Source organism: Vidua chalybeata, chromosome 17 (genome assembly GCF_026979565.1).
Source record: "Vidua chalybeata isolate OUT-0048 chromosome 17, bVidCha1 merged haplotype, whole genome shotgun sequence".
Classification (NCBI taxonomy): Eukaryota; Metazoa; Chordata; class Aves; order Passeriformes; family Viduidae; genus Vidua; species Vidua chalybeata.
The window spans coordinates 2067967-2094735 of NC_071546.1; the positions used below are offsets into that span (position 1 = coordinate 2067967).

General features: G+C 54.5%; 2 protein-coding genes across 10 annotated transcripts in view; one reads left to right on the forward strand and one right to left on the reverse strand.

Moving 5' to 3' along the window:
* Positions 1 to 19177, forward strand: part of CBFA2T2 (CBFA2/RUNX1 partner transcriptional co-repressor 2) — a 58141-nt gene extending 38964 nt beyond the window's left edge. For 4 of the 5 annotated variants that reach the window (XM_053958719.1, XM_053958723.1, XM_053958721.1 and 1 more), the window contains exons 2-11: positions 3282 to 3425; positions 6528 to 6769; positions 8336 to 8425; positions 9141 to 9322; positions 9944 to 10197; positions 10855 to 10940; positions 11888 to 12083; positions 13743 to 13814; positions 14134 to 14324; positions 16697 to 19177. In XM_053958719.1, coding sequence (XP_053814694.1) covers positions 3282 to 3425; positions 6528 to 6769; positions 8336 to 8425; positions 9141 to 9322; positions 9944 to 10197; positions 10855 to 10940; positions 11888 to 12083; positions 13743 to 13814; positions 14134 to 14324; positions 16697 to 16984 — 1745 coding nt within the window. In that variant the 3' untranslated portion in view covers positions 16985 to 19177. The remainder of the gene's footprint in view (positions 1 to 3281; positions 3426 to 6527; positions 6770 to 8335; positions 8426 to 9140; positions 9323 to 9943; positions 10198 to 10854; positions 10941 to 11887; positions 12084 to 13742; positions 13815 to 14133; positions 14325 to 16696) is intronic. The other variant, XM_053958720.1, reaches the window with a different exon arrangement.
* A 1536-nt stretch (positions 19178 to 20713) lies between these two features.
* The window catches only part of NECAB3 (N-terminal EF-hand calcium binding protein 3), a 29917-nt gene continuing 23861 nt past the window's right edge, over positions 20714 to 26769 (reverse strand). For 2 of the 5 annotated variants that reach the window (XM_053958904.1, XM_053958905.1), the window contains 9 exons: positions 25967 to 26103; positions 25685 to 25806; positions 25197 to 25276; positions 24734 to 24787; positions 24112 to 24224; positions 22476 to 22553; positions 22124 to 22215; positions 21792 to 21970; positions 21277 to 21359 (listed from right to left, as the gene is read on the reverse strand). In XM_053958904.1, the coding sequence (XP_053814879.1) occupies positions 21822 to 21970; positions 22124 to 22215; positions 22476 to 22553; positions 24112 to 24224; positions 24734 to 24787; positions 25197 to 25276; positions 25685 to 25806; positions 25967 to 26103 (825 nt within the window). In that variant the 3' untranslated portion in view covers positions 21277 to 21359; positions 21792 to 21821. Of the gene's footprint in view, positions 21360 to 21791; positions 21971 to 22123; positions 22216 to 22475; positions 22554 to 24111; positions 24225 to 24733; positions 24788 to 25196; positions 25277 to 25684; positions 25807 to 25966; positions 26104 to 26228; positions 26433 to 26769 lie in introns of those variants that run through there. The other 3 variants (XM_053958907.1, XM_053958903.1, XM_053958906.1) reach the window with 3 other exon arrangements.

Consider the following 26769-nt stretch of genomic DNA (forward strand, 5'->3'; position numbering starts at 1 on the left):
CAGGCTGCTCTGTGGCTGCAGCTGCCCGTGCCCAGCCGGCAGCGTGAGCTGCTGAGAGCTGTGAAATCCGCACCGCAAGGCCACCGCTGCTGGAAGGAGGTGGAATTCCTGCGTGGAGCCAGGACTAAAACAGCATCTCATTGGGTTTTGTTTTCTCTGAGTCCTCTTCCTGTGGGAAATTCCTGTGTGTCTGAGGCTGGAAGGCAGCTCTCCCACCCAGGTATCCACGTCGCTGCCGCCTCTGTCCCTGGTCACCTTGGGCAGGATCTGGTGCAGAGCTGAGCACGTGTCACTGCAAAGTTTGGACATCTGGCAGCTTGACAGCCAAAGTGTTGTGCCATAAATATGTCTGGCCTGCTCCTGCAGGCACTGCTTGAGAAGTAACAACAGCATTTGTGTTTCTGATCCAGGTAAGGTTTGGAAGGAGGAGGTTTTTCGTAGGAAAACAGTGCAATGTTTCCAGTTTGGGCAGGTATCTTGCTCTGGTGCTTAGAGCATTCAGTCATTGACAACAATTATTCTTGTTAGAGTATCATCCAAAGTCTATGATGGCATTTGACTCTTTAGGTGAGTGCCTCAGCTGGTGACTTGCACATGTTTTGAGGAGCCTCTCTGCATCCTCCCTTTGCAAATGGAGGCAGCACTGAAAAGCTGCTCTTGGTGAGCCAGTAAATATTTCTGAGTGCTGGAAGTGAAAGAATGAGACAAGGAAGGCAGCCTTTCTCCAGGGAGCAGCTCACTGGCTCAGCTTTAGCCCCAGGTCAACTCAAGGCTGACTCAAACCCTTGGTCACAGCCTGGTTTGCTCAGATGATTCTCATTAAATGGACATGTTTGGGCTAAAAAAGGAGAGCTTCAGAAAGATGCTTTTTAGCTGCATTTATAGATGCCCCAGGTCATTAGCAGGAAGCTTTTAAATTTAACAATCCTGTTTGCTTCTTGTCTGTTGGAGTGGGCTTGGAAAAGAAGGTGTTGGCTTCTTGTGGGCTTCAGTTTTGGTGTCTCACACAGTAGCTGGTTTTATTTTGGGGTTATAAATTCTATGTGAAATTTATCTCCCTGCCTGTAAATTAACCAAATCGGTTCAGCTTTCTTAATGTGCCCTAGGAACATTTTAGGGAGGAATAGGGAGAGAACTTAAGGATTTCATGCTCTCCAGAGTATGGCAATATCAGGTTGGCCATGTACACCTGGAAAAGGGGGTTTCATGGGAAGGGGGAGGAGAGGAGGCAGGTGGGTGACAGTGGGTCCCTGGATGGGTCATTGGACAGCTGACACTGAGTGCTGGAGAGGCAACAATTAGTGCTGTTTTGATTGAAGAATTTGGGTCATTTAGCAATGTTTCCTTTCCTTGCCTGAGTGAGGCAATTCAGACTTTTTGTGGTAGAAATACCCCTAACTTTGTGTACAAAATTTCACTGTTTTGCTGCATTTATGTAGAGAGGAAAGAAAGTCAGGAATTTTTCCCTGTTCTTGCTGATAAACTGACCTGCTGGAGTAGGTGCCTACATGTATAAATGATGTCACATTCCTACCTCAATGCATGGTTATTCATCTGAATATCATATTCATGCATGGGAATGACAGGGAGGGTCTGCACATCAGGGTTCAATTGTATGGAAGCTGGACCACATGTACAGTAGTTTGCAATATGGGATTAATGTAGTTATTATATGTTAAAATTAATAGTAGTTCCCCTTGGCTCAATATCTCTCTACTTCATGAAAGCAAAGCCTAGAATTTTTTCCCTTTTTTTTTTGAAAGCAGGCTTCAATAAATGAAGACACAAATGTTCTCAGATGTGGGTTTTGTAGCAATTCCAACCCAAGTTATTCCACCTGTACTGACAGGGCAGGAAAACATGGATTTTCAGTGTGCATTATCCCTGCTTCCCCTTCCTGCAAACAGCAGAAAGAAATGCTGGGAATAACAAAGTTCATTTGTTACCTCGCTGGCATCCCCCATGACTTGCCATAAGGAAAATAAATGAGGCAGCTCAGTGGCTGAGCAGGTGCTGGGGCTGACAGAGCAGATCCCAGGCAGCAGCACGAGGGCTCAGGTGCCAGTTTGTGTTTTCTCTGCTCTCAAAAGCAGCATTTTTGTTGTTGGGAGTCGAGAAGTAGCAAGTTTGGGTTGTGTTGCAGAATTTTGCCACCTATTCAGCGCTCTATGGGAATGCAGCATTTCATTGTTTGCCCAGGCTCAAAAGCTGAGTTTCTTGCAGCTGACAGATATTGGTAAGAGCTGTGGATAAGAAATTAGATGGTAATGGTCCCAAGCCCAGCTTGCATTGCTGGAGTGGTGGAAGTTGAGTTGAGCTCCCTCACAGCCTGAGCTGGGGTGCAGCTGGACGTGCTGGGGACCCGGCCGTGTTCCTGGGTGGGACAAGATGCTCACATCTCATTAGTGAGTTAATTGAGCAAGGGGAGAGGCAGCTTGAAGGGCAGGGAGTGGGGACCATCATCTCAGAGGGATGATTTCTTTGGGGTCATGGGCACTGGAGACGCTGGCAGTGCAGTACAGAGCACCCCACAGGAATTGTGCTTTGGAGATCCTTAGGCTTTGTCTGCTGAGCTGTGTGCATTTTAAAAACCAAAAATCCCCAAAACACCACTCTCAAAAAAAAAAAAAAAAAAAAAAAAAAAAAAAAAAAAAAAAAAAAAAAGCATCCCAGTATTACATTAGGATGTTTCTTCCTTTTTGTCTTGTGAAGCTGATCCCAGCCACTGGAGCTGGGAGTGTAAGTCACACTGCAGTCACACTGTTCCCCTGAGCTGGGACATCCCTCAGGGCTGGAAAGGAAGCTGCAGTTTGAGCTGGTCATAGATTGGACACCAGAGACTGCACACAGGAGTGGGGCTGTAACTGATACCAGCTCATTTCTACAACTCCAGGCCCATTCCAGTCACTTCTGGCACAGCCCAAGTCCATAGTACTGCTTGCATGGCTCCCAGAGGTTGGGATTCCTCTGGAAAGGCTCATCTGGTGTGTACCAGAGAGATCTTAAATAGGGGCAAAGCAAATCGACAGAAACACTCTGAAGAGCATCTTTGGGCGTGAGGGGTGAGGAGATGGAGTCAGGAGAGCGGGGTGGTGAGCACAGACACCACAGGCATGACCCCTGGTGCCTGTCCCCAGCTCGGGGCCCTCCAGAGCAGCGTGGGAGCCTTATGTGACTTCCCCCAGCTCTTATCTTCACCCCTGCAAGCGTTCCCGGCGTGCTGGGCGGGGAAGTGCGTGTCAGTGACTGTCACTAAGCCTTGCCACCTTCTCTTGGTACAGTTGCTGGTGAGAAGAGGGTGCCAGTGATGCCCGGATCGCCCGTGGAAGTGAAGATACAGTCCAGGTCCTCTCCTCCCAACATGCCGCCGCTGCCCCCCGTCAACGCCGGCGGCCCCCGGCCCGTGTCCTTCACTCCGACTGCACGTAAGCCCGGCTTAGCTCAGTACTGCTGCTTGTCCTGGGACCAGCTCTAGCCAGCAGGGCAGGCTCTGCTCACAGAACTCCCTGGGGTGGCCAAGCCATCAGCCAGGGCACGGCGGGTGATGCTGCCTGGCCGTGCGGGAGCGGGGACCGGGGCTTTGCTGCAGTTCTGTAGCGCATGCAGGACATAAAAGAGGCTGTGTAATCCCCCTTTGCCCCCCTGCCTGCTCCTGCCTTGCTCCTGGTGCTCTTGAGGCTTTCTCTTTGCAGGTGCAGCCTTGATTTCCACCATAAACTCCTTAGGAAATTGAATCTTTTATCAGGTCAGCTTCAAGCAAACCAAGAGCTGGGCTTTCCTCTTTATCTTTTGGAGGAGTTAATTCCCACTCTGCTGTATCTCACTTTGCAGACATCATTCCTGCAGCTGAGATTAGAAAGTTTTTCATTTTTTTAATTTCCCAGCCTTGAAAATTCCTTGCTGTCCATCCAGATTCTCTTTTTTCCATCTTCTCTTTGTAGTCTTTCCTATTAAGCCACAGTCAGTCCTGATCCTGCCCAGCTGTAGCACAGTCTTGCACCCAGTTCTTCTAGCTGAATGTTGCTCAGAGGTGACTCCATGGATGGAAAGGACCTTCAGCCTTTTCTTACAGACTAGAAAAGGTCTTTTTTTTTTTTTTTTTTTCCTTCTTTAGCTATCATTTAAGCCATTTAATGTCTTTTTAAAAGCATTGTTCCGGAGCAAAGCTGCTTTACTTTGTTGGGCATGGAGTTATCTGACCCCCACACATGGCATGTGCATATTTTCCATGCTCTCCTCACCCCTTTTTCCCTGCACAGACTGTTCCCTAGCTGGTTCTGCGTTGCTGTGCTGTCCATGACAGTGTCTGGGCTATCTCAGAGTTCCATGCTGGCACTGGGGTTTGCAGATTTCCAGCCCAGCCTCCTGGAGGACACACTGTGATGTGCTGGCAGCAGCACTAATCACTGGGTTATCCCGCCAGACACATTGTCCCCATCTTTATGTGCTCAGGCGTTTTTAATGGCTCTCCTTTTGCTCAGGCAGAAAAAGACCATTAGCAAAGTGACAGAAATTAATTTTTCCAATGAGGATGCTTGGCATGCTGTTAAGGGCCAAGAAGCCTGAATCTGCTGATTGCAGATGACTTAATTGCCTCTTTCCAAGACACATGAGAGATGTGACCTATGGTGAAGTTCATTCTTGCTTTTTCATTTCTCAGTTGCACCAGAGGGTCTTGATCACTCAGTGGGGGTGTGACCTGCCCTGGCTTGGGCAGGTGAGGTGGAGCAGTTGGAACAAAGCCATACCTGCCTGTGGATCACTAACACAGGGTTGGAGAAGCAGCAAAACCTTTGACTGTGTAGGACCTAAGGCAGAATTTAAGAGTAGCCTTAAATGACTTTGTTCCCAGGAATTTTATCATCCTGCTGTCCCCAAACCAGCAATCCCACTGGTCTTGGTACGCTGCCTCGCTTGTTCCAGCGCTGTGCTCTCACCTGGAAGTGGAGGTGCCAGCCCTGCTGTGTGGTCTGTGGTGGAGCAGATCCTGGTGGTGTGCAGGATCAGATAACTGCCAGCTGCCCTGTGGTGGTGCCGTTGGCAGAGGGTCAGGAGGGCTGAGCCCAAAAACACAGCGCGGTTACGGGGCCGTGTCTAACGGCATCCCCCTGTCCACCAGCATCCTCTGCTCCCTCCTTGGCAGCCTCTCCCGAGGGTCCCCCACAGCCCCAGGGGTGTCTCACAGCCCCTTTCTCCTGAGGTATAAATAGAGCCTGTTGCTCTCCCCAGACTTTCATCTGAAAGAATAAGAGGAAGTGAAATAGAGAAGGGGGAAAGTGCCTCAGTTGTGGCTGCCGGAGAGCACGGAGCTGCACAGCCTTTGCTGTTTGAGAGGAGCTTCTCTTGGCAGCTTCACCCTATTTATAACCCTTTTATAGTGAAATAAAGGCCTTTATGAGTAATTACCAGAAAGGCCTTGCCTTTCACACAGCTCTGGTGTACTCTGTGGAGCTGTACCTGTGGGTACATCCTGATGTCCCTGTTGTTTTGCTGCTTTGGGAGTGTGTGTTAAGAGCAGCAGTTTTTCAGGTTGCTTTGCTCCATAACAAAAGGCATGAGCTCACATTGCCTTTGTACCTCCATTCTCTCAGTGCTGGCCTTCACCTTCATCTCATCATCTGTCTGTGAGGGCTGTCACCCCTTGGTTAGCAGGAACCACCTTTGTTAGTCTCTGTAGCCTTATCTTTCCTTGCATCTTAACTGACTCTGGTTAAGTTTCCCTCCTGTGCTCACCACCAAGGTCCAGGTGTGTGGAGCCTTTCTAGCCTCCAACCCTGGCATGCCCCAGAGTGGTTTAACTGTTCAAGTACCTCCTGTCTTCTCTGAAAAACCCCTCACTGGGTTCATCAGGATTTGCTATGATCCTCGTGAAGCTGCAGCAGAAATTTTGGCATCTTTTCTCACAAGTTTCTGCTCCTCCCACAGGCAAGGGGCAGCTCTGCCAGGTGGTTTCAGGGCTTCTCTGAACACCATCACTTGAAATGGTTTTTATACCTTATGGCCCCCTTGTCAGCACTTAAATCCATAAGGGATTCAGGGCTGGGTTTTTAAGGATAAACCCTGTGGATCTGCTATGACTCTATTTCCAGTGATGTGCTTTTCACTCTGAAATTCTGGGTTTATACTGATCTGGGGCCCCAGTGCACAGCTGCTCATCAGACAGGGCTCAACATTGCACAACCACAGCGTGGAGATGTCAACAATTTATCCTAATCCCTTGCCGAGTTCCCAAACTTCCAGCCCTTCAGTCTGTTTCAACATGCTCACCACTTACAGGAGGCAAAGTTTCAGATGGGACCAGGTTGGGAAAAAAACAACTGTGTTTGCAAAACTCCCTGTAAATCCCCAGGGAGGGATGGCAGGCACAGGGCAGGCTCTGCCAGCCCTCCTCAGGCGAGGTGGAGCCACCTGAGGTGCCCCTCAGCAGCAGCAGCAGCCTCCTGGCTGGAGGATGGATCCACTTCAGCACCAGACCACAGGGATGTGCCCATCTGGTGCTCAGCATCGCTTCTGTCTCCCCTTTGCAGTGCCCAACGGAATAAACCATTCCCCCCCGACCCTGAACGGGGCCCCCTCCCCACCCCAGAGGTTCAGCAACGGCCCTTCCTCATCCTCCTCCTCCTCGCTGACCAACCAGCAGCTCCCAGCCACGTGTGGAGCCCGGCAGCTCAGCAAGCTGAAGCGCTTCCTCACCACCCTGCAGCAGTTTGGGAATGACATCTCACCAGAGATCGGGGAGAAGGTCCGCACCCTCGTTCTGGCTCTCGTGGTAAGTCCTGCACCGTCCCAGGCTGCCTGGCTTTTCCCAGCTCCTGGCACACAATGTCGTCTGTTTGCATCTTTGCTGAGCAGGACTGTTATGTTTGTGCTTCCTGAGAAACTTAATTATGTATTTTTTCTTGCCTTTGCTATGTTTCAAAAAGCTGTTGGTCCGGGGGCTTAGGCACGAGCTTGTGTGCAGCTAAACTTAAGGAAAGCTGGAAGGAATTGGATAAAGCTTTTCTGTAAATCATGGAATCACAAAATGGTTTGATTTGGGACCTTAAAGATCACCTCATTCCTAACCCCTGCCGTGAGAACACCCTTCAAACCCAAATGAACAGATCTTGCTGTAGAATTGTATCCATTGTTTGCATTTATACAGAATAACTGGGGGAAATACTGTCCAGTGCATTAGACACGATACTCCACGTGCTTTACAAAGGCATGGAGTGACAGGACAAGAGGGAATGGCTTTAAACTGAAAAAAAGGAGGTTTGAATTGCATATTAGGAAGAAATTCTTCCCTGTGAGGATGGGCAGGCCCTGGCACAGGGTGCCCAGAGCAGCTGTGGCTGCCCCTGGATCCCTGGCAGTGTCCAAGACCAGGCTGGATGGGGCTTGGAGCAACCTGGGATAGTGGAAGGCGTCCCTGCCCATGGCAGGGGTGGAATGAGATGATGAGATGGGGTTTAAGGACACTTCCAACCCATTCTGTGACCTTGGACTGAGGCCCTGGAGCCCTGGGCAGCTGTGGTCCCATGGGGCACCCAGTGGGGCTCCTGCACTGATCTCTGCTTTTTGGCACATTTTCTTTTGAGGCTCAGCAGGCACTGAAGGGAGCTAAACTGCAGCAGCCTGGAGCATTTCTGCTTCCAAGGCAAACCTGAGTCTGTCCATGTCCTCAGGGCCACTCCCAGGGCTTAAGCAATGGATGTAAAATGCTGCTGCATTTATATAGCATATTTAATTCCATGGATGTAGGGTAGTACCTTAACCTGCCCTTTTGGGGAGGGAAGGAGAAGCTGTCCAGGTCCCTTTGGCTGTTGTTCTCACCCCAGATTGTGCTTATTGCTGCAGGGCTGAGTTTTGTATATGCAATTATCAAACGCTGCTGTCCCAGGGATTCCCCAGCCTGAGCAGCCCTGGGGGAGGCAGGGCTGGACCAGGAGAGGACCACAGTGAGCAGAGGGGCTGATGAGACTCTGTGGATGGGTTAGATGAGCAGAACTGAAGGTGTGCAGTTCTGGGCAGCTGGGATCAAAGTCTGACTCTCCACAGCCTGCCCCAGCATGCAGTAGATGGCAGCTGTGTCCTGCTGCCCTGGAGTCAGCCTCTGCCTCCCACTCTGGAGCTGGGGGGTGCTGAGCCAGGCAGTTCCCCCTCTCCTAGTGCAGCATTCCTGCTCCGCTGGCCTGAGCCTTGCTGGCTGCATCCAGCAGGATCCAATGCAAACACTGTCAGTCCTGGAGCAGCAGATGCTGTCTCCCTCCCAGTTCTGTTCATTTGGAGCCATTTCCCACATGTCTAAAAATAAGAACAAATTGCCATTTCGTTTCTTAATTTCTTTTCTCAGAACTCAACGGTGACAATCGAGGAATTTCACTGCAAGCTGCAAGAGGCGACCAACTTCCCCCTCCGGCCATTTGTGATCCCCTTCCTGAAGGTGACAGGGAGCTGCTGGGGCTTGCTGACACTCCGTGTGCCTCTTGGCACTGTGACATTGCTGGGAAAGCTCTCCTTGCAAGCACCACGGCAATTCTGGAGCCCAAGACAGACTGCACAGAGCGTAGTGCTGGCCGTGTGGGACTGGCTGACGTTGTGCTGTGTGCCACATATGTCTGCTTGTGTGCTGGAGATAAAGGAGGCAAACCAAGCTCCATGTGGCAGCTTCTGAGCCTATGATCTTATTTGCAAATGTTCAGATCTAGAATGTTTGAAGTGCTGGCACACGGAGTCTGTCTGGGATGGTTAAATCACAGAATCGCAGGATGGTTTGGGTTGGAAGGGACATTAAAGCCCATCTCATTCCAGCCCCCTGCCATGGACAGGGACACCTTCCACTAGACCAGGTTCTTCCCAGCCCTGTCCAACCTTGCCTTGAGCACTTCCAGGGATGGGGATTCCACAACATCTCTGGGTAACTAGATGCTGGTAGCACACAGTGCTTCCTGTAACACTTGGATTTTGGGTCTACCATCATCAGGCTCCTGGGAAAATACAGGTAAATCTGACAGTGCAGACACCAGGAGCTGGGGGATCCTGAGTGGGGCTCATGGGTCACAGGTGTTACTGCTCTGAGCTATTGATGAAGACCAAAGCTTTTGGAACAGCTGGAAACCCCTGCCCTGCTGTAATCCAGCCCTGTGCTTGTTTTCCAGGCCAACCTCCCTCTGCTGCAGCGGGAGCTGCTGCACTGTGCCCGTGCTGCCAAGCAAACGCCCTCCCAGTACCTGGCACAGCACGAGCACATCCTGCTCAACACCAACACCACGTCTCCCGCTGACTCCTCCGAGCTGCTCATCGAGGTCAATGGCAATGGCAAGAGGCACAGTCCAGACAGGTGAAAACCAGCTTTTGTCACTCTGCTCAGTTGTTGAAGTCGTGACTTTTGTTTTATCTTTGCTGCTGACAACGGCTTTAAGCAGCATCCAGGATCTTATCACTCCCAACAACTATTCTGGCTGTTCTAAGACTCCAATGACTGCTCCTGCTGCACTATGAATTCAGGTTGGGTTTCTCTTTCAGGCAGGGTGTGACCCAGAGGGACTTTTGGGTAGCACTGAAAAGCCCGAGCCAGGGAGCTGAGCAGTTTCCCACCCCCAAGGCAATGAGCGGAGGCATTGGCAGGGCTGGGAAGGATGCGCTTCATTTTCACCACGTTTTATTCCAAGATAAAAGTTGTTATGCAATTATGTGGAGCATGCCTCAAATTTATAAAAACTGTGAAATTTTAATTTGGTCATGCTCAGAGAGATGAATCACAACACTCAGGCATCCTGAACCCTTTTCTTTCACGGGGTCGCTTTGTGCATCGCCTCATAAAATGAGCGCATTTGTTTGAGCTCTCTGCATTTACCCCGTGGTAAAATCATTGCTGCCCAAACCCTGCTGATTCCAAATCTGCATCTGAGTACATCTATGGGATGCTAAGGAATGCCTGTCTCTGCTGGTGTGATTGCAGGAGGGAAGACAGCAGCTTTGAGAGGGAGCCGCTGCCAACAGAGCCTCCAGCCAAGAGGGTTTGCACCATCAGCCCCGCGCCCCGGCACAGCCCTGCCCTCACCATCCCCCTGATGAACCCCAGCGGGCAGTTCCACCCCACCCCGCCCCCCCTCCAGCACTACACCTTGGAAGATATTGCCACCTCCCACCTCTACAGGGACCCCAGCAAGATGCTGGAGCACAGAGAGATCCGGGACAGGCACGGCGGGCTCGGTGAGAGCCTGGAGGGTTCCTGGTTGGGCTTTGGTGTTGGTCTTTGCTTGGCCACTCGTACCCAAAGATGGTTGATGCTGGGCATATCCTCACAGCTGATTCTTTGCAGGGAGTTCAGAGGAAACAGTTCAGTTACAAACAGGAAGACTGAGAGTTTGTATTTCCCTGTATGAAGGCTGGAGTCTCGGAGGGTGAGGAGGAAGGACTTAGTGTGTGAGTTGAGTATAGCCAACCCAGCAGGTAGAAAGAGAGGACTGGGAAATAGAAATTAACTTTTCCAAGAGCTCCAAAGCAGGAGAGTAGAGATTGACCCCCTGCCCTGTTTCTCCAAGGGATGTGTGGGAGGTGCATGATGTGTTTCCAGCACAACAGCCTGAATCGCAGGCTCTGAGCTGCTGTGAGTTTATAACAGGAGAACCAGCTCCACAAGCAGGTCAGAACTGGAGCCACAAGTGGATTGTAGCACTTCCCAGACAGTGAAGCAGACAGGGATAAAAAAGCACCAGCATGGAATTACCCCTGTAGAGCTGCCACCTGGAGATGTGTTTTAAAATCCCAGCTCTGTGGAGCTGGAAATAGAGCTCTTTATTCTTGCTTTGGGGCCACTTCTCTCTCCACTGGTCCATCTAATCCCTCTGTGGCTGCGTTTTGTTGCAGGGTTGAATGGAGGCTACCAGGACGAGCTGGTGGATCACCGCCTGACAGAGAGGGAGTGGGCGGATGAGTGGAAGCATCTCGATCACGTAAGGAACGGCAGGGGCTGTGGGAAGCTCTGTGGGAAGCAGCAACCAGTGTTCCACCTGCTCCAGTTGGTGATTTCCTTGTTGATACCATATCCAGGCTCTCCTGGTGGCTGGTGGAGGAACAAGACACCACAAGCAGGTGGATGGTGGGGAGGGCTGAGAGGAGCTGTAGCGCTTTCCTCTGCCCATGGTCAGTGGAAACTAAAATTGGTGTGGATGAAGTGTCTGGAGCTGGGGACCTTCTCCTGCAGAGCACGGCCAGGTGCTGCCATGGCTGGCTGAGCAACCAAACTCAGCTTTATCCCCACTGGGATCTTTTCTGCCCCAGCCCTGGCCAGCACAGAGTGCACAGATGCACTAAGTGCAGTCAGGATATGGACTTACAAAATTAGTAAACCTATCATTACTGCATTTTAAGACTTCTTTTTCCCTGAGGTGCCAGCCTTTTATGGACCAAAAAAGGCACCAACAGCAAGACCTGGTGCTTCTGGCAGATTTTATGCTGAGCTTTTTCCTTCTGAGCAAGGCAGCTCCTCCAGGCGCTTCACTGGTGTTTCCGTCAAAGAGATGGGATTAAAATTCAGCTTTGATCATAAATGCAGAAAGACCTCACAGTTCAAAGCTAATGGGTTTTTTTGAGGGGATGGTGTTGGGGTGGAGCAGAGGCCCAGTAGCTGAATATTTGGAGTTGGACTGCGACTCTGGAGCACTGACACCAGCATAACCAGCCCTAATCCCATAGGAAAGTGGTGGGGTTTTCCTCTCTGCTTTTAGGAGCGTGTCCTGGAGGTGTTGAGCCACCTCCTGTGGTGACCCTACCTAGTGCTGTATCCTTGGACACGGCACCATCCCGACTCCTGGGAAACCACCTCGCTCTTGTCTCATCTGCCTGGGATGGTCCCTCCTGGGTGAAATCCAAGACGATGGAGACCCTTTTCCCCCCGCAGGCCCTGAACTGCATCATGGAGATGGTGGAGAAGACGCGGCGCTCCATGGCGGTGCTGCGGCGCTGCCAGGAGGCCGACAGGGAGGAGCTCAACTACTGGAAGAGGCGCTGCTCCGAGACGGCCGAGCCGCGCAAGGCGGGCGCCGAGCTGCTCAGCCGCCAGCACAGCCCCGCCAGCGCCGACTCCGCGGGCAGCGGTGAGCAGGGCACGGAGCGATGGGCGTTCGTGCCAGTCGTGGGATGAGTTTGGTTAAGCGCTGCCGTGCATGTGACAGCCTGGTCAGAGAGAGAGAAAGCAAGATAAATTTTCCCATTAATCAGCCTGGGAGGCTTTAGGGAGCTGGAGATAAGCAGTGATAGTCAAATATTAAAACAGTCTGCAGGTGGTGTTTTTTAACAATCTGTTCTGCTGTTTTTCTCATAAGGTTGTTTACAAATGGGTGTCTTGTTAATTAGCCAATCATGTGGAATGTATTGATTAAATGACCAATCAGGTGCCCCTGTAGTGAACTAAGGTATAAAAGAGAGGCTCAAATAAATGGGGCTTCTGCTATTTTGCCTTCTATTAAAAAAAAAAAAAAACAAACAAAAAAAACCCCAAAACAAAAAACCACAGGCTGTCACATCTACAAAGTGCTTAAGTATTTTTCTCAAGGATTTGCAGAGAGGCGACACAGGGAGCAGTTTTTGTCAGCATCTAAAGGCACCTTTGCTCATGCTTTCCTTGTCACTGCTGGCCAAAGTTGGTCCAAAAAGCTGGGGGTGAAAAGGCAGGGAAGAGGTGTTAGTCTCCACCACTCTCCCCCTTCCAGTCCCTCTTGCCTGAAGGATTTTAAATGTCAAGGTCTATTTATTCTAAAAATACCAAAGGCTTTTGTAAGTGTAATAGCTACCTGTGTTACTAATTCTATTTTTGTATCATGAGTCAACTTTATCAAAGCTGACTGGTTTCCCCATCCAGTATGCAGGGTTTGACCCTATAGAAAAAACAAGTCTAAAATGCTGATTTATTTCAATGTAATTCCGATTTCCATCCAAACAAACCCAATGCAAATGAAAGTTCTGGGGAAAAAACCCACTGATTATTCAGTAATAAAAATGGATTTCTTCCAGCAAGAATAAATGTCAATTTGATGTATATTCTACTTGTTTGTATACAAAATATAGAGTGAATCCTGCAAGGAATCCAAGTGCCCCTGGCTCCAGTTGCCACCAAGCCTGAGGAGCAGTGGGTGTATGTGACAGCCTGGGGGGCACAGCCAGCTTTCAGCCCTCCTATATTTAAGTATATCATGACTAATACACTTCCAGCCCCATGTTGTTAAAGGTGATATAATTTAAAATTTTTATACAGATTTGGAAAGCTGTTGCTTTCTCCCCTTGTGGGACCTAGGGATAATTTTCAAGCTCTATTGCTCTTGTGAGAAGGTTCAGTTAACATCAAGCAGCATCTCCAGGTGTCTTGGAGGACAGTTTGTCCATCAGTTCAAGCCTTTGAATTGCCCTGGGATTGGGAAGTGCTGTGCTTGATGTAAACTGCTGGTGTGCAGATTGATGCTCACAGCCTCTGGACAGTGCAGTAGTTGGATAACATACATTTATAAGCATTGCCTGTTGTTTTAGAGTACCAGGAGGTAGGTTATACAGAGTCATAAATTATGCAAGGCGATAATTAAACGTTGTAATTTATCATCTGAATGTTTGAGGAGTGGCTTTAACCATAGAAATCCTCTGCTTTGAGTTTTAGCCGGTCAATCCTTCCCTGCCCCGTGATGGCCTGAGCTACCACTGGGCACGTGAGCGGCAGCTGGGTGGGATGAGGCTTTGCCAACCTTTCCCTGTGTCCCTTGCTCCAGCAGATTCCCTGCGGGAGTTCAGCAGCAGGTCGGGAACGGGCTACGTCACGGAGGAGATTTGGAAAAAAGCCGGTGAGTGTTTGCGGCGACCCGGCCGGGATCCTGCCGGATCGCCCGGGGTAAACCCCAAACACACGTGCTGTGGATTTGCTGTGCAGAAACAGCAGAGCCCAGCTGCAGCAACGCCCCAGGACGTGCACATCTGGCTGCCATCGTCCCCACCCTGGCTTTCCCAAAGGGCTCTGCTCCTCTGTGGTGCCACAGGGATCCCGTGGGACTGAGGCCGGCCTTGCCGCTCGTTGGTGCTGGGAACACACTGCTGGAGCTGTGCTTCTCTGGGAGGCTCCCCTCACTCCCAGGGCGGGTGGGTGAGGCTGCTCTTTCCTTCCAGAAGAAGCTGTGAACGAGGTGAAGCGGCAGGCCATGTCGGAGGTGCAGAAGGCGGTGGCCGAGGCGGAGCAGAAGGCGTTTGAGATGATCGCGTCGGAGCGGGCGCGCATGGAGCAGACCATCGCCGACGCCAAGCGCCAGGCCACCGAGGATGCCTTCCTCGTCATCAACGAGCAGGAGGAGTCCACCGAGGTGAGGTGCCAGGGGACAGCCTGGCAAGGCCTTTCCAAGGCTGCAGAGTCTCCAGGTCAAGCCTGCAGGGCCCCCACCCTTTTCACAGAATCATAGATCGCACGATGGGTTGGGTTGGAAGAGACCTCAAAGAAATCTCATTCCAAGTCCCTGCCATGAGCAGAGACGCCTTCCACTGGACTAAGGTGCTCCAAACTCCATCCAGTCTCCAACACCTTTTCCTTTTAGAAGTCTCTCTCCAATCAATAACTAAACAATGCACCAACATAATCAAAAATCCTTTTTCGGTTTTGCTGGCGGGGAGTCAGCGTGAACAGTGTCTCTGGACACATGTGTGTGCAACCACTGGGCACCCTGAGCTGGACTCAGTGTAATCACCAAGGATTTTTTGGCATTGAAAGAGGTGTAGAAGCAAAGGGAAAAGGAAGCTGGTGCATGCAGCAGTTTAGGTCAGAAATTATGGTGGGGTACTTGATCATTGCAGGAAAGAAACTGCTGTTTGTGGGCTTGAAAATAGGGCAGGGCAGAAACTGGGCTGCAGGAAAGGCTCTTGCACATTCCTGGTGGTCTGTACCACGTTTGCATGTTGGAAAAGAAGGGATGGGATGGATCTTGGTTTGTCATTGCCAGTGCCATGTGCTGAATGGGTGCCTCAGAGTATCTCTTTCTACTCTTCAATCATCAATCACCCTCCCTGTTGCTTAACAGGAAGGTCACTTGGTAGAGTTTTTGAGATTTTGGGCAAGGGGAATCACATGGCTCATTCCTGCACTACCGCATCCCATCCATGTCGGCTTTGCTCCATACTTTAATTTGTCTACACATACAAGAGCAGAGGGTTTGTGTCTGCTGAGCATCTGATGGGACCACGCTCTTTGTGTCTGCTGGGGTGTGGAGGCAGCAGGTCCATCCCCTCCTCCTGGTGGGTTTCAGCTCAGCTGGGGCTCAGGAAGTGTGGCCAGAACCATGGAATTACTAGGTGTCATTCCAGAGAATTATGTCCATACTGCAATTCCCAATGAAATTGCTGAGGGTTGAACGCACCAGTCGCATGATGGGAGTGGGTGGAACTGCTCAGGAAGCCATGGAAGGAATGAGGCAAGTAGTGATTTCTCCATAGGGGAATAGCAGAGGAGTGTCCTCCTCCTCCAGCTGTGCTGAGGAGCAGTCTGGGACCTCGAGAGCTGCTGAGCACCCCTGTGCAAGCCCTAGAGACCCTGTCTAAAAGCTGTCCTGTGTTCTGGCACATCTTGTAACCTTTGCAACACAGCTGAAAAACACTTGAAGTGTAAACAGCTGCGAAGCAGTGACCCAGTTTTCCAAGAGCTACCACAGCCTTTGGTAGGGTTTTTTTGGTCACAAGTCCTGTTTCTCCTGGAAGGTGGAGGACCCCTGGGGACACAGAGGCTCTGGAGCAGCTCACTCCAAAGTGAACCCGTCAGGTGCTTCACTGTCAGCCCATAAATGATCACCGTGAGCTGGTGGCTCCAGTGCTGAGCCTGGGAGTGGGAATCTCCCAGCCCTTCCCCACGGCAGGGCTGCCTGGTAGAGCCCAGCATCTCCCAGCACCCCGCTCCCACAGCTCTTTGATGGTGATCGCAGCAGCCGCGTCCCCAAAAAGGCCAGCTCTGACAGAAGCTGTGTTCCCTCAGCTGAGCTTCCCTCCCCAGTATGTGTTTGCTACACCCTGGTCCAGCTGCAGGGAAGCTGCTCTGCCGTCCCTCCCCTCCCCGGAGCAGCTGCAGCCCTCGCTCCAGCGCTGGCCCCTTGCCCCACGCTCCGAGGGAAGCGGTGGCACGCGGGAGCCACCAGCTGACACCTCTCCCAGCGGTCTGAGGGGCTTTGCTCCACTTCCAGGTTGAAGCTCAAGCTCTGGCAGTGCTTCCACCTGGCTGGGAGGCTTTCAAATGAGCATTTGCTTTTCCAAATTGGCCTGCTCCAACCTCTCGTGCAGCGAGGCAGGGTGCGGAGCAAATGGTGCCTGTGCAGCGCGCCGCGATCCCTGCGGAGAGCGCTTGGCTGGGAGCGAGACCAAAATAGAGCTGCTTAAAACAGGAAATAAAAAGGCCCAATAGCAGCATCTGCAGAGTGTTTTTCAGTTCATGCCTGCTGTTTCCTCTCTGCATTCGGGTGGGTCTAGGAGAGAGGATGTGCCTGGAGCAGTGTGACAGCGGCTGCGGGCAAAGAGCAGTGGGGGTTAGAATCATTGGCAAAGAGCTGGGGAATAGCAGGAATTAATGGATTGCTCATTTTCATATTCTTAAATCTGGGCCACAGGGGATGAACAGTCCCCTCCAGAGCTGAGTCAGCACCATCCTGCAGCTCCTAGGGAAACGAAACCCCTTTCAAGCACAGTGTCTTTGGTCTTGCAGAGCTGCTGGAACTGCGGCCGCAAAGCCAGCGAGACGTGCAGCGGCTGCAACATCGCCCGGTACTGCGGCTCCTTCTGCCAGCACAAGGACTGGGAGAGGCACCACCGCATCTGTGGGCAAGGCCTGCACGGCCAGAGCAAGCCCCTGGCCCTGCCCACGGGCCGGGTGGCAGCGGCGGCCAAGAGCCTCGATGGCATCCCCAGCCCAGCCCTGGAGAAAACCTCGGCCACCACCTCGCGCTCCTCCACGCCAGCATCCGTGACGGCCATAGACACGAACGGACTCTAGGAGGGAGGCTTTGCTTCACTCCACTGGATGAGTTCCCTGGGTTTTTTTAAGCTGAAAAAGCCCCTGCAGCAACTGTTACTACTTGACATTTTTCACTCCAGCTTTGCCCTCTCATTCTGCCTTTTCCTTTGTGGCTCGTGGACTGGGGTGAGCCTCGCCTGCAGCATCTCCCTGCTCCTCTCAGGGGGACGCCAGAGCAGCGTCAGGACCTGGGGGACACTGGGCACCCGCTCGGGGGGCCTGGACAGGGGGGAGAGCGCTGGCACAGGCCGGAGATGCTGAGAGTGTGGTGCCCAAGCAGGGAGCCCTGTCCTTGTGGCATGCTCGGGCTCGCTTCCCAAGGTGTCAGAGCCACCACTGCCTCCTTCTGCCACCTTTCCTCCATAATATCCAGAGTTTGTTCCCTGCTCCCAGGCAGCTGTGCCTCAGGTGGCTGTGTGGGCCGGTTGTTGCTGTGAACAGACCAGAGCCAATTTCCCAGCAGGAGCATCTCATCCTCTGTGCAATGGCCAAAGCTGAGCCCACTTCTCCTGCCTCCAGGCTGGCATCTGAGGGTTGCACAGAGGGAGGAGAGGATTTGTCTGCTCTAACACAAGAGGCAGTGGCAGGGAGGTACAGCTGGATGGCCTGGATTTCATCCTGGTCTGTGGTGAGACAGACAGTTGGGTGTTTCCTGGGTGGGGCCTGTGCTGGGGGAACACGTGCACAGCAGATCTGGGCTGGGTGCAGGTGCCCTTTCCACCTCGGGGCCGTTGTTTTGTTTTTTCACTGCCTGGAAGCTGCTGGTCTGTGAGTTCCTGCTGTTGTTTTTGAGCCCAGGGATCCTCGCTGGTGCGAGGGGTTGTTTACAGCCTGTGCTCTCCACTCACATCAGCCACACTGGTGAAAGAAAGGCAGGTCTGGGTGTACTGTGTCTGTTCTTATCCCCAGCTCCAGGGGTTTCCTGCAATGCTGCATCCAGAGATGCCCAGGGATGTGCATCCACCTTCAGAGATTATCCTGAAACCACAGGATCAGAGGATCCCAAAAGAGGATCACGAGGTCCCTGGGGAAGGGGCCAGCCTGGGGAGCTCCATCCATCACAGAGTCCCTGCTGTGGAGGGAAGGAGGGGTTGGAGGGACCCAGGGCAGTGCAGGCTGTGACAGCACAGCCCTGCAGCAGGGCTGGCCAGGAGTGTCACACAGGGTGGCAGTGGCACAGCCCGTGGCAGGGAGGGGACGTGCCCTGCTCCCTCCAGGAGCTGCTCCCAGCTCCCACAGGGGCTCTAGAAATCCATCTCTTCAGCAGAGCCGTGTTTGTGACTGTGTGTGTGCCACTGCTGGGCTGGAGCCCAATGAAGCAAGTAATTCCCAAATTATTTTTGATCACTTTTTCAATTGGAGGTGAATAATGGAGCTGTAATGAGTCGTCACAGGGGTGAGCAGGAAAACCTGCTGCTCCAGCCCTGGCCCCTTGAGAAAGCTCCTTGGGATGGAGCTGGTGATTCCCTGTCTGCAAGGTTTTATTAAAAAGCCACGTGGTCTCCTGGTGTTGAAGACAGCTCCAGTGGCCCTGGGGGTGTCTCCCCTGTGTCCCCAGGAGTCGGTGCTGGAGCACACTGGCATTGAGGCAGCTCCCAGTGGGGGTGGCACTGGAGCCACCCTGACCTGCAGCAGCCCATGCTAGGGCTGTCAGGAAGGGATTTCCTGCCCTAAGGGACTCTTTTGGAACAGCCTCAGGTCAATCCCACGTGCTTGTGACGTCCCCTCCTCACCTGCAGCCCCAGGCTCAGGCCGTGGGTGCGTGGTGACAGTGCCAGGCTGGGGTGGGAGGGGAGCAGGGCAGGGCTGGAAGGAGTTGCTTGTAAATAGATTGTCTTCCATAATTCTCATGCAACGTTGATGGCCGTGTATTAAAATTAACCCCAGTGTAAATGAATGAAATACTAACAGTCATGATTAGAATGATTGCTTCTTTCTTTTTTGTTGTTTTTTTAAAAGATGGAATGATAAATGTGAACTTGGGGTGTGGGAAGACATTGGGTTAAGGTTTCTATTTTTTTTTTTGACATTTAATTCTGTAATAGAAATTTGTTACTTCATTCCTGTGCATAACTTATTTAATGTCCTGTATAAAGGAGCCCAAACTGTTACAGATGTATTTAGTTTGTTCTACTCAAAAGTAGTCAATAAAAAGACTATATTCATCCTCCAGCTCCCCCTTCTCTCTGGGAAGGGGCAGAGGTTTTCAGCAGTGCTCAGGCAGCTCTTGGGGTTTTTGGGGAACACTGGCACACCTTGGCCTTGGCCAGGGGACTTTTAGGGACAAAAACTGCCTCCCCTGTGGTGGTGATGCTGTGGGCAAAGCCTGGGAGCAAGTGCAGGCAGAGCTGGAGTTCAGCCCTATCCCCAGTGATTTCTTTGAGTTTATAGTTCAATGTGTTGTTGTTTTCTGAGCTTTTTTTAAAATTACTTCTTTTTATGTGAGCACAGAGCAGCCTGCAGGGTGCTGTCTCAGCTGGCTGCCACTGCCAGCCCTGTGCCCCCAGGGCTGCCCCCTGCCCACACCTTGGCTTAATCTGAGGATTTTGGTCTCCAGGCTGCTGCAAACATTAATCCAGTGGTGAAGAAACCCAGAACTGAGGGGTGAACCCCACACAGGGCTGGGGAGGCAGCTCAGGAATCCCAAACCAGTGCCTGCTGCAGCTCTGCCCCTGTGGCTGCCCCTCTCTGACCCAGCCTGGCTGTGCCCTGGCACAGCCTGTCCCCTCCTGATGGCCCAGGGTGCTGCATCCCTGCATCCCTTGTTTGCCACTCCCAGGGGCAGGAATGTGGCTCTGGGCCCAGCAGCTGCCCCACGGGCACAGCAAATCCTGGCTTTGGCCAGGGAAAGCAGCAGGGATTGATAATCAGGCAAACAACGGGGTGCTTGGGGGATGGGTCCCCATGGGAACGGGGACAGGCTCTGCCACCCCATCCCTGGAAGGGCCATTTGTGGTTTGGGTGCTGAGCCTGCCCTGGGCTGGGGTCTGGCAGTGCCCAGCTGGGCTGGCAGCAGCAGCTGCTGTCCCTCCAAGCAGGAGCTTCCCTGATCCCATCTCTGCAGCTTGCTCCTGGCATCAGCCAGGTCAGCCCCTGGCACCCCAAACCAGGCAGCTTCTGCTGGAGCAAAACAAGCTCCCTAAAAGCCAGTGACCCCTCCTGTGCTGTCACCCCCTGGGGCCAGCGGTGCCACCGTGTCAGAGCCACCCAGCACAGTGTGTCTGAGGGGTCCCCAGGCAGCAGCTGCACCCACTGCCCCTTCAGGCACAGGTTTTCCTGCCTGCATCCAGGGACTGGGGCAGAGGCACTCAAATTAATGTTTCTGGTGGAGCAGCACCCGCAGGGAGTGGGAGAAGAGGTTGGGGGTGGTAGCAGGTCCCGGGTGAGTGAGGATTGGGGGTGCCACGCTGGCACTGAGGACAGGCAGGGGCACAAGGATGATGTTCTCCAGGCCAGGAGGGTGGCTGCTGTCCCTCCTGCCCCCTGTGCCCTCCCACTCCCTCCACACTGGCTGTGACAATGCATTTTTTCCCAGCTCAGCAGAGGCTCTGCTGCTGCAGCACCACCAAGGAAACCCCCAGTGCCACCCTGGAGCAGGTGGGATCTGCTCCAGCCTTCCCCCCTCACTTAGTGCCCCCCACCCCAGACCCCTCCCCCTTAACTCAGCTCCAGCTTCTGGCACCACTGCTCAGTGCCAAGGCTGGTTTATGGGAACTGAGGAAGCAGCAGCCAGGAGCCACTCTGGCCTTCCCTGGAGTGGGATGTGCTGGGGACAGGTTCAGCCGTGGGCACAGCTGGTGGGGCACAAAGCCAACCTCAAAGCCACAGCGCGTGCTGCCAGCGTGGCAGGGCATGATCGGGTACTCCTTGCCAGAAGCACTTCATGAAATATTTTTTCCCTATAAAACACTCTTCACAATCCATACCAGGCCACCTGGCTCCCTGGGCAGGATGTCACAGCTGGCCAGTGCCGTGTCCCCCTGCCCATCCCCGGGCAGCCTCAGAGCCAGGAGGAGGAGCTGAGTGCAAGAGGGACTGAGGGCTCCTGGGCTGCAGCACCAGAGCAGTGCTCCCCCAAGGGCCAGGCTGCCACCCCACCCACGGCTCCCCCAGGCGGCTCGGACACTGGCTTAGGAGCAGGATAAAGAAATAAATTAACATGACAAGAGCAAAGGAGCAGAACACTGGCAGGGCCGAGGGCAGGCAGCCCCCGCTGGCCACAGGAGGGAATGGAGGGACAGGGAGGTGACAAAGGTGGCAGAGGCTGTGCCCAGGGCTCCACGTCCTCCCGCATGCTGATGGTGTCCTGGAGACGCTGCCCCGGGTCAGTTGTTGTTCATGATCCACCAGGAAGCTGGGAAGAGAGGGAAAGCAGGGAGGTGAGCGCGGTGTGAAACTGGGAATGGGGATTTGGGGTGGCAGAGAAGGGGGACCTGACCCTGCAGGTCCCTGGCTCTAAAGCACCCACCCCACCCCGGGCAGGGAGCCTGGAGAGGGGAGATCCCCTGGAAATGTGGCAACTTGTGCAGGAGAGCACTGGGAATGTGGTCAGTGGGACTGGCAAGTCGGGAGCAGCAGGCTTCAGTCCAAATTAATCCATGTTTTATGGACTAATATTTTACAATATTTACAAGATCCCTGAAAGCAAACCAGGGCTGACTTTGGTTCCCATTTCCCACAGCTGGTCCCACTTGCATTGGTACCCTGGGAATGTGCACATTCCCTGTGCTGGCCTGCCCTGCCCCAGCGCTGGGCTGTAACCCTGCACACAGCCCCTGGCACTGACCTGGCAGCAGCAGCGCTCTGCAGAGCACGTTCAGGGCTCAGGGGAAACACAAAACGAGGCACCAGGTGTATGTGGGACAGGACTCAGCTCATCTGCTACCCGGGCAGTGTCCCTGCTCCTGGCTGTCCCCACTGGAGAGCACCCTTGGGCAGGGGACAGACCCCAGCTCACACCCAAACCTGCTGGGGACAACGGGTCTCACCCTGAGGCTTGAAAAACTTCATTTAGGTCACCCCAAACCAATTTTCTGCTCTGCAGGGAGCCACAGTGCCTGCTCCTGGCCTGTTCCTGCCCTGTGCAGCACACCCAGAGCAGCACTGAGGCACCCTCACCTGGGAAGAGCATGGTGGTCAGCAGCTCCGGGGACTCCAGCAAGCTGAGGATGGACTGCTGGAAAGTCTTGCTGCAGCTGGACTGCAAGTGGCTGTAAAACAAGGTGTAGGGTCAGGGGGATGTGGTGCCAGGGCCCTGTGCCCACACACAGGGACAGGGCAGCTTCTGCACCCCCAGCACCAGCCCCTGCTCCTGCCCTGCTCCCCAAGTCCTTTATCGGGGCGTTCACCCCTGTGAGCTGCAGATGGCCCCAGGGCACACGGGGCAGAGCAGTGGCACAGGCTGGGCAAGGGAAGGGAGCAGTGGGCACCCCTTTGAGCCCCCCAGCCCCACCCATGGGCACGGCCCCACCTTCTCCAGGAGGTCACGTCCCGCCAGAACTCGTACAGGATGAAGCAGGCCTCGTCCGTCAGCTTGCAGGCAGAGACACTGTGGGGACAGAGCCACCCTGAGCTGGGCTGGGCAGGCTGGCACGGCCCTGGCATGGCCCTGGCACGGCCCTGGCACAGCCCTGGCATGGCCCTGGCACGGCCCTGGCATGGCCCTGGCACAGCCCTGGCATGGCCCTGGCACAGCCCCGGCATGGCCCTGGCACGGCATGGCCACGTGTGCCCCCGCAGCCTGGGGCAGCAGGGCACTGCTGTGCCCATCAGCCTCCCCACGAGGCTCCCAAAGCACAGTTTGGGTGCATCCACACTTTGTGAACAGCTCCAGAGGATCCCGAACCCAAATCCTGCTCCACGGCTCCTGTGTCCAGGTGCCAGAGGAGCTTTACAGCTCTTACACTGGTCTTTGCTGCTGCCCAGGAGCCAGCACGTTCTGTGTTTTATTATTTTACTCCTCCCCAGCACTGACACAGCTCATCCTGCAAGCCCCTTGGAGTAGGTGTATGTCACCCTTCACACGGGGGGAAACTGAGGCACGGGGGCAGAAGCTGAGCTCACAGCACAAACCCACAGCTCTCTGTCCTCACATTCCCTCGTGCCCAGGAGAGGCTGGGGCTGGTGCTGGGGAGGCAGCCAGGGGTAACTGCAGTGCTGGGGGTGCAGGGCCAGGGGAAGCAGCTGTGCTGGGCTGCAGCAGCAGCAGTTCCAGCTGAGGACCAGCCTTTCCTGCAGCTGCTGGAGGGGGCCAAGCCCCGGGGGGACAGCACAGTGTGTCACCCAGCAGCTCTGAGGCTGTCCCCTGCTCCCACACGGGGCTCTGCCATTCCCTGGAGGGACGCAGCCCCACGGAGGATCCCCGGGCTCGGCTCCAGCTTTGGGCTCACGTGGAGAGCCAGCCCACGCCACGCCACCCCGCTGTCTCCACAAATAGCCCTGATGACAAAAAAGCCCATCAATTCCAAAGAAAAAGCCTCCCATTCTCTCCACCACACGTGTCACAGCGAGCATCTTCCTTTTGTTTGGACTGAAAATGTGAATTTGTGCTGTTGAACGTGAAGAGCTGAGAAAGGACACTTGAAACGGGAACAACAGGAACATTCCCTGCAGGAGGCAGCCTGGAGCGACCCGTGGGACAGGGAAGGGAGCAGCTGTGCCATCAGGGCCAGGCTGGCACTGCCATGTCCCTGCAGGCACGGCAGGGCTCTGGGGCAGCCTTGGCCTCACCCAGGGGCAGCTTCAGGTGCTCGTGGCAGCTTCCCACAGGCTCTCCCTCAGTCAGAGCTCTGCAGGAGCCCTGCCCTTGCCCTTCCCATTGCTTCTGAGTGCTTCAGTGCTGGAGGAGCTCGTGCATTCGCTTACAGGAACACACCACAGCCACTCGTGCAGGCACAAACCCCCCACTCCTGGCCAGGCACTGGTTCTCACTGGGAATACCTGCGGCAGATGGGATGCTACTGCTGCAGCCGTGACACCATCCTGCCTGCCAGGTCCGAGCCCAGCACACAAAACACTCCACACAAACCCTTGTGCCCCCCGAGGGTGTTAAAATCCCCATTTCCGGGGGGGCACCCCCCAGAGCACCCCCAAAACACCCCACTTACTGCAGGCAGCTGCTGTGCCCGGCCGTGCCCTCGGTGTAGGAGCGGAACGCCTGCCGGAACTCCTCGACGCTGCTCGTGGCCACCGAGATCTGCCTCTTGGCCACCAGGATGTGCTGCCGAGGGACAGCACGGCGTCAGGGGCTGTCCCCTCCTGCCCTCCCTGCTCCCCCCTGTGTGCGATCCTGTGCCACCGCAGTGGGTCTGGCACCACCGTGCTGGGACACAAAGCGGCCTCTCCCCAGCTGGACAGGCTGTCCTTACAGGGACCCCACCAGCGGGAGATGCTCCATCCCCCGTGGGGGTCCTGCTGCAGATCCTCCACAGAAAGGGGCTTGGGGACCCCCCACCTGGGTCTGTGGGCACCCTCAGCGCTCCTGGGGGATCTGGGCTCTCACGAGCAGAGGGCTGCATTCCTCTGGGCTGGCAGCGGGCACTGCCCGGGGCTGGCAGGGACACGAGGGAGCTGCATTTGTCCCCTGGATGGTCCCAGCCCTGAATCCAGCCTGCTGCATCAGCGGGTCACAGCAGAGCTGCCAGGCTGGGCACAGGGGCAGCGTCCCTGCAAACCACGGGGACAGGGACAGGGACAGGGGCAGGGACAGGGACAGGGACAGGGACTTACTGCATCCTGTCCTTTGCACATGGCTTCCTCCTTCAGCGGCTCCAGGCGCGGGCTCTGCGTTAGCACCAGGGGAAACCAGAGTTACTGGGAAAAACCAGAGGTACCAGGAAAAACCAGAGGTACTGGGTAAAAGCAGAGGTACCGGGAGAGCTCTGCAGCAGGACAGGCACCGACCCCGGGGACAGCTGGGTACCGCCCCAGGGACACCCCCTGTGCTACCTGGGGGAGGGCAGGGCTGTGTCCTGCACACCTGTGGGGTCACTGGGACCTGAGGGACTCCTCAGCACCCCGGGGAAGCCAGCAGAGCTCAGCAGAGCTGCGGGGGAAGGGGATGCAGGGCTGGGGCCAGTGCGTGGGTGCAGCTCTGTGACTATGCCAGGGCTGCTGGCACAGAAGGGGGTCCCAGCACTGATGTGGCCGTGCCCAGGTGTGGGGCAAGCCCAGCACCCCCCTGGGCACACACCTTGCACTCCAGCTTCTCGATGAGCTGCTGGAGCCTGTTGATCTGAGCCATCCACTGGCTGCTGTCCTCCACACAAACACCTGCAGGGCAAAGAGCACAGAGGTGTCACCCAAAATAAGCTCAGCTTTGTCACGGCCAAAGCTTGCTCAGGACCCAAAACCCACAAAATCTTCTAGACCACTGATTTAATCCTAAAAACTAGTTTTTTTTTTCCTACTGCCCAAAAGATACAACATCCCCCAGAAGCTCCAGCTGGCATCTGGACAAGATGCTCCAGGCTCCATCCTGGAGGAGCCCTCACTGCCCAGTGCTGCTGGAGATGTGGCACTTGGGGACACGGGTCAGTGGTGGCCATGGCAGTGCTGGGAGGACGTTTGGACTCGATCTTGGAGATTTTTTCCCACCTCACTGATTCTGTGATTCTGTGCTGGTCCCACACCCCCTCCGGGCTCCAGCAGCGCACAAAGAACCTGAGGAACAGCAGGCACCTGTTGTCAGCATCCCAGAGTAGGGGTCTGTTGGGGACAGGCAGACGTTCTTCTGTCCCCTGCGCCCACACCGCCTCCCTGACCTCAGGCCAACGGAAGTCTCCGATTTCTTGATCTCCTTTCTGGAATTAAAACAAAACAAAAAAAAAAAAAGCAAAAGGAGGTCTTGAAGTCATTCCTAGAGGTGTCAGCTCCGCACTGGGCTGGGAGAGGGCTCCTGGCTGTCCCTCCCAGTGAGGAGGGGTCTGGGGACAGGGGGAGCAGCACGTCCCAGCCCGGTACCTCTCCCGTCCCGCCTGCTCCTCCACCGTGTCCACGGCGCACTCGAGGGATGCCTGCAGGGACTGCAGCTGGTGCATGGTTTCCCGCAGCAGGAACCGTGTCAGGAACTGCTCCATCTTCGAGGCTGTCTCGTACCTCTGGGGGAGAGGGGAAAGGATCTGTCAGACCTGCCTCTGTGCAGGGACAGCAGAGCCACACCTGGAAAGGGCTGTCCCTTCAATAAACCAAACGTGGTGGGGTTCAGTCAAATTTTAATCATCACCAAAAGCGATATTTGAGGGCAGAAGTGAGGCTGTGGGGCAGAAGAAGCCTCGGGGTGCATTGCTGTGAGGTCACAACAGGGAATGCAGCCACGGTTCCATGGGCAGCCCTGCCCCAGCACCCACGGCCCGGCCCCGGCACTGCCAGCCCTGGCCCAGCACTGCCAGCTCCAGGAGCCGTGGGGGAGGGCAGATGGACACAAGCCACCAGGTGAAGGTCACTCTCAGGGACAGCCCCCAGCCCCAGGGAGGCCCCCAGGGCTGGCACAGCACCCCTGTGCCACCCGCTCACACCCTGCTCTGCTCACTGCAGGGCTTGGGGACAAGGCTGGCAGCCTGTGGTGGCACCCTGGGTGCTGGCAGCTCCTCCAGGGACCCCCCCACCACTGGCAGGCCCAGGCAGGGGCTGGCTCTGTGCCCTCTCTGCCCAGGGAAACAGTGCCAAGCCTGTCTGCTTCCATGAGAGATTCCCTGATGGATTTCTGACGTGTGCTTACACTGGGCATGTAAAAGTGCATCCAGAGGGGCATGTGAGAAGCTCTG